General features: G+C 48.2%; 1 protein-coding gene across 1 annotated transcript; it reads left to right on the top strand.

Moving 5' to 3' along the window:
- The first annotated feature begins 2,190 nt into the window (after window positions 1–2,190).
- Window positions 2,191–5,933, top strand: TUBB (tubulin beta class I). The gene is made up of 4 exons (XM_053602906.1): window positions 2,191–2,553; window positions 3,951–4,059; window positions 4,323–4,433; window positions 4,704–5,933. Exons 1-4 carry the CDS (start codon window positions 2,497–2,499, stop codon window positions 5,759–5,761), a joined length of 1,335 nt encoding a protein of 444 aa, XP_053458881.1. The 5' UTR covers window positions 2,191–2,496; the 3' UTR covers window positions 5,762–5,933.
- The last annotated feature ends 830 nt before the right edge of the window (window positions 5,934–6,763 follow it).

Genomic DNA, 6,763 nt, shown 5'->3' with positions numbered 1-6,763 from the left:
CGCCCCTTCCCTTACAGTTCAAAAGGGAGGCTTCCCGTGGCGGGGGGTTTCAGTTAAGATGGACTGTAATTGGTGGCCGCCGTGCGCGGACAGAATAGTGAACCTCGATTGGGCAGTTGCCAGGGACAACCCACTGCCGCTTCCCCGCCCACCACCCAATTCCCGCGCAGATTTCCAAACCGCGACCAGAGAATCTGGCGTCGTCTGCTGGCAGCAGATAGAGGGGCTCTACCATAGACGACGTTAGATGGGCCCGGTGCGGCTAGAGCGCCCTTCCTCGGTCCTCCTAGACATGGTGTCCGCTGACTCATGAGAAATGAAATTGGGTTGCAGGTTGCAGTCGTGGCTGGAGGCTGCAGCTTGGAGAACAGCCCGTAGGCGTGGCGCTTGAAGACTTCTTATTGCAATGGAATTTCATTTCCTTTTGATTTGGCTTTTTTAGTATAAGTCATGTCATTTCTTCTCGGGAATACATCTCTGTCGGACATTTTGAGGTCATTTTTCAAAATGTAAGGTCCTACAGCAGACAATTGCATGGGGAACAAAGGAAACTATTTTGCTATCTTAAAGGCTGTTTTTATCTTCCAGAGGCGAAGGAAGGATAAAATTTATTTCATTGTAAGACCTGAAGAAAATAGTAACGATATATTTTCCACTCGTTATCTCAGTGGTGTCCACAACAATCAAATAGTAGTAGAATTTACAAACAAAGGATTTGAAGCTCTACGAAGTTAAATGAGTTGCCTAGGATCCTACAGCTAATATAAGATGGAGACAAAATTGAAACAAATCCTATGATTCTAAATTCTGAGCTCTTTCCACCACCACAAATAACTGCTGTCATTGTAATCATGCCCTAAAACATATAACATCCTAAGTGGGTAGAGGTGTTCTACACAAGTTGATGTTCCTTTATTTTTTTTTTAAATTTTTTAATTTTTTTGCAGTTTTTGGCCAGGGCTGGGTTTGAACCCACCATCTCCAGCATATGGGGCTGACGCCCTACTCCTTTGAGCCACAGGCGCTGCCCTTGATGTTCCTTTATTTAGAAGGTGACTTAGAAATGTGTTGATCTGTATTTATTGAATGTGAATTAACAATGACCTTAATTTGATATAACATCATCTCTATGATGGTGCTCAGCACACTTGATTACACACTTCTTACCAAACTGCAATATCCTGGAGGACAGGGAGCTATTAGTAATTCTTAATCATTTTTGTATCCTTAGCTCCTAGTTTAACGGATACTTAGTATCTATCAAATGAAAGAATGAATCCTTGGGAAGAAGCAGGTGGATTCTGACTTGGCCTTATGCAATTTTTCTTAGACTTAGTCAATTACCTGTCCTTCATTTTTTTCAATCCTGGGGCTCTCAAAGGGTTGCAATGGCCACCACCTGGTCAGTGAAATCAGCGAATTGAAAAACCACTGACTTCATCAAAGTGTCTAGAGAGGCAGGCTGGAAAGATTGAAAGTCTATCAGGTATTTCATCACATAGTTCCCTGTTTGACAAGAAGATCAAGATTTCCTCAAACGCCTCCCTAAGGCCCAGATCCCTATTTGAATGGAGACTTCTGGCTTCACAAATCCCAGATAACAGTTTCTCTATTCAATTTATTCTTTGAACATACCCTCCGGATTACACCTCTATCCTGAAAGAGGCCCTTGCTGCAATTTTGTTTCTCTTTTGAAACATCATTCTAAAATTCCAAAGGAAATATCAGGAGGGCAATTCCGTCTTTTTTTTCCTGAGGTATTTGGGGAGCAGCGGTTTACTAACTTACATGCCTTCGGGTAACCAAGGACCAGATGTTAGGTAGCAGGGCAGGGTACCACACTTCTCCCAAGTTTTCGCTGAGCTAAGCAGTCTTGTCTTACCGAGAGCTACCACAACCCGGAGCTTTTAGGGCGTGCCTATCCCACCACCCAACTTGGGCACCCCAGACTTCCCCATTCCTGCATTCCCGAACACTACTCCCTTTTTGTACAAAAAACTCAGGCATAGAGGAAAGGAATCTCGCGCAAAGTCATTTTACAATTTGAAACAAAAAAACTCCCACAAAAAACAAGCCTCGTACCCACCCATTCATCACTTCATTTTGCAGCGTGGACAACAATAGAGAACTACCACTCCCAGAGAGGACTGCGCCCGAACACTGCTCAGAGACCAATGGACGTCTGGTATATGACCGAAATCGACTAATCAGGGCCAGGCTAGATGAGGCTTTGTCTCCCCACCGCGCGCGGGGCCAGTTCTCCCGCCTCCCAGCAGCGGCGCACGCGCGCCCCGCCCTGCCAGACTTCTCTCCCGCGCCCTCCCCTATTCTTTCTCCCTCTCAGAACCTTCCTGTCGGCGCGTTCAGACCTCGCTGCTCCATCTTTTGGGGCACGTTCCATTCTATTAGCCTGCGACCAGCAGAAAGAAAAAAAAACATTAAAAAAAATCTGCCCCGTAAACACCTCGAGGCGAGCAAAAACAATAAATTTTAACTATGAGGGAAATCGTGCACATCCAGGCCGGTCAGTGTGGCAACCAAATCGGTGCTAAGGTAAGAATTTTAAACCTCTCTTTTTTAATTGTATTTCTTTCTAGAAGGAAAAAGCCAGATAAATTATAAAAAAATTGTTGTAGGGCTTCTGCATTCTTCCTTTTTAATCAAAATTTGCCCCCTCCCAAGTATTTTTAACGTAGAGATAATACACCATTGTATCTAGGATTTGTTTTTGGAAAGTGGTGGGTATTTTTCTTGGCAGCACATTTTGGAGAAACTGTTAAAAGGATCCTTCAGATGTCGGGGATAGGAAAACTGAAGATTTGTAAGATTTTACTTGAAGGGAATCTTCTAACGGTCCGGGAACCGACCAGAGAGGGAGATGCGGAAACGGTCCGAGACAAAGCGAGACCAGGTTTTGCCCATGTGCATCCCGCCCACCCTCTCTGTGGGGGTTCGTAGGGCCAAACCTGAGGGGGAAGGGGCGAGGCTGGGTGGCAGCTGCGGAGAGCTCCCTTGCAAAGGTGAGGGACGCGGTGCGCCTGGGTGGGCTGCACTGTTACCCTTTACAAAAATTTCGGGCTCCAACGCGTCTACGATCCTCGTGGGGCGGTCTTGTAGGTTTTAGTGAAAGGAAGGGTAATCTGTACGGGATTAATTTTACTTCCTTTTATTGCTCCTGGGAGAGACCTTTTTGGGGTGTGGAGAAAGGGAGAGAGAAAAGGGAGGGTGTACTTTTCTTTAATTAATCCCTTAAGACTAAATAAAGGGGAGAGAGACTCTTTAGAGGGGAGAAAAATCCAGGGAAGGAATAAAATTCCGAGGCCAAAGGGAATTTTTTTTTTTTTTTGCGCGCGGTTACAGTGTAGCGGGGGAGGGGCGGGGAGGAAGTGCGGCTGCTACGTTGTAGCAGAAAGGCGGGACCCTGCGAGGGCGGGGCCCGAGCGCCCCTTGCGCGCGGGGACAATGCGGCCCTGCCCACTGGCGGGGGCGCGCTAGCTTGAGCCCCGCCCCTTGTCCGCGGTATTTCTGCACTTGGCCCCGCCCGCGTGCTCTGCAGCCTTTTGTCGGCTGACTTGCGCGTGCGCCGCAGTCAACCTGGGGTGGGGGTGGGGCGGGGAGTGGCCGTCTGCGGCGGCTACTCCTTTCTCCGACCCCAGGCCTTTTGTGCACCTGCCGGGCTTGGGGTGCGGGGACCGACGCTTTTCCAAGTCCGGTCGACTTCCATGCACCCATTCAGGAGCATGCAAGCGCCAGCTCTTCCTGGCTGCACATCATCTCATACCAAGCAAGGGAAACCACGGCTTTCCCGGGTGTGCGAGTGTCTAGGGAAAGGGTGTGGCAGGCAGATATTAGAGATGGACCTATTGTGATTGCATCTCGTATTAAAATGGGAGGCAGGCATAGTTGGCTGGGACTTGAGTTACTAAGGGCTCGTTGCTCTCCCCGGACAGTTCTGGGAGGTGATCAGCGATGAACATGGCATCGACCCCACCGGTACCTACCACGGGGACAGCGATCTACAGCTAGACCGAATCTCTGTGTACTACAATGAAGCCACAGGTTAGAACAGGAGCCCGAAAAGCTCGGGTCCCCTTTCCTCTCATTTCTGTTGGGTCGCTTTCCATCCTTAGAGACCGTAATCCCCTTTGGATGAATCCTTTCTCTTTGGTGACCCACTATTGGGGGCCAAAGACTAGCTCTGCTGCCACCTAGTGGCAGGGCCCGGAACGACAAGTTTGGGTCCCCAACTTTCTCCCAAACTCAATAGGGTGTTAACCTTTTCTCCTACCAGCCCTCACACCTCTACTTTATACTCTATATAGGTGGCAAATACGTTCCTCGTGCTATCCTGGTGGATCTAGAACCAGGGACCATGGACTCTGTTCGCTCAGGTCCTTTTGGCCAAATCTTCAGACCAGACAACTTTGTTTTTGGTGAGTTATACAGATAATATTAGCAGAAATCATCATAGCAAATTTATTCGGGTACAAGAAGACTGTAAGAATTAGGAGGTGGTTGTTATACTGGAGAGCTTATACAGAGCAGTGTTCTGAAAATTTTGATGGTGTCCTAGCGGTACATTATGGGGAGGTGGGAGAGAGAATACATCACGGTGAAGGAGAAAGAAAATACATCCAAGGGAATTAACTATAAATATTGAAAGGTGGAAACCTCATTAACCTTTTCTCCTTACCCCATTCCAGGTCAGTCTGGGGCAGGCAACAACTGGGCCAAGGGCCACTATACAGAAGGGGCTGAGCTGGTTGATTCAGTCCTGGATGTGGTACGGAAGGAGGCAGAGAGCTGTGACTGCCTGCAGGGCTTCCAGCTGACCCACTCGCTGGGTGGGGGCACAGGTTCTGGAATGGGCACACTCCTTATCAGCAAGATCCGAGAAGAGTATCCTGACCGCATCATGAATACCTTCAGTGTGGTGCCTTCACCCAAAGTGTCTGATACCGTGGTTGAGCCCTATAATGCCACCCTTTCTGTCCATCAGTTGGTAGAGAACACTGATGAGACATACTGCATTGACAACGAGGCCCTTTACGATATCTGCTTCCGTACCCTAAAGCTGACCACGCCAACTTATGGGGACCTGAACCACCTTGTCTCAGCCACCATGAGTGGTGTCACCACCTGCCTCCGTTTCCCTGGCCAGCTCAACGCTGACCTCCGCAAGCTGGCAGTCAACATGGTGCCCTTCCCACGTCTCCACTTCTTCATGCCTGGCTTTGCCCCTCTCACCAGCCGTGGAAGCCAGCAGTATCGGGCTCTCACTGTGCCAGAACTCACCCAGCAGGTCTTTGATGCCAAGAACATGATGGCTGCCTGTGACCCCCGCCATGGCCGATACCTCACTGTGGCTGCTGTCTTCCGTGGACGGATGTCCATGAAGGAGGTAGATGAGCAGATGCTCAATGTACAGAACAAGAATAGCAGCTACTTCGTCGAATGGATCCCCAACAATGTCAAGACAGCTGTCTGTGACATCCCACCTCGTGGCCTCAAGATGGCAGTCACCTTCATTGGCAACAGCACAGCCATCCAGGAGCTCTTCAAGCGCATCTCAGAGCAGTTCACAGCCATGTTCCGCCGGAAGGCCTTCCTCCACTGGTATACAGGCGAGGGCATGGACGAGATGGAATTCACCGAGGCTGAGAGCAACATGAATGACCTCGTCTCTGAGTATCAGCAGTACCAGGATGCCACCGCAGAAGAGGAGGAGGATTTTGGTGAAGAGGCTGAAGAGGAGGCCTAAGTCACAGCCCCTATCACCTCAAGCTTCTCAGTCCCCTTAACCTTCTTCCTCAACTACCCCTTTCCTCTCCCTCAGAATTCGTGTTTGCTGCCTCTTATCTTTTTTTTCTTGGGGGGGGGTCTAGAACAGTGCCTGGCACATGTAGGCGCTTAATAAATACTTGTTTGTTGAATGTCTCCTCTCTCCTTCCACTTCGGGAAACCTAGATTTCTGCATTCTAGGTAACCCTGTATTTCCTTCTGGTGCCCATTCCTCCCATCTGTCCAGTTAATATTTCCTTCTGTTTGTAAAATAATTCCCTAAGAAGTTGGGTCTCATCCAAATGCCATTTATTTTAGAACCAACAATGCTGAAAATGCAGATGATGACCATCATCCTATGCCCAGGTAGTTTTTTTTGGGGGGAGGGGTAGAAAGTAAGAGTAGAAGTGACTCCGAGGAAGGGGTTGGGATTTTTCCAATCTAGAATTGGAGAGGAAAATCCAGAATATTTAGTGATAACTTCCAGGTATTTACAGGTTCCATCTCAGCTTCAAGGGAGGTATTAGCAGTATTATCTTCATTTTCAATCTCCTTCCAAGCTCTGTCCTTGGGAGCAATTTTTTCCCCAAATGGGATCCTCCCCTCTTACACTTCACCTTACTGATACGTTGGATTCCTTCCTTTCCCCTGATAGGAGAAGGGGATCAGGAGGGGACAGAGACCAGCTCTGGTCCCTAAACTTCCAGAAATGCCCTTCCCATACCTTTTCTTACCCACAAAGACGTAATATCCCTGACTTATGTGGGAAGGTATGTATTGCCACCTAAATGGGTCATATCATTAATTCCCCAGAGAGGGGACAGGACACCCTCCTGTTTTTAGCAACATCTCATTTCTTCCTTTTGCTGTTGCTTTTTTCTCCTTAACGTTTGGTTTTGTCCTCTCCTATACTTCAGATTTCTATTTTGTGTTGAACTTGCTGCTTTTTTTTCATATTGAAAAGATGACATTGCCCCAATAG

Source organism: Nycticebus coucang, chromosome 9 (assembly GCF_027406575.1).
Source record: "Nycticebus coucang isolate mNycCou1 chromosome 9, mNycCou1.pri, whole genome shotgun sequence".
NCBI classification, from domain to species: domain Eukaryota; kingdom Metazoa; phylum Chordata; class Mammalia; order Primates; family Lorisidae; genus Nycticebus; species Nycticebus coucang.
Note: the sequence above shows the minus strand (reverse complement) of the source record. Positions and strands in the feature narration are given on the sequence as shown.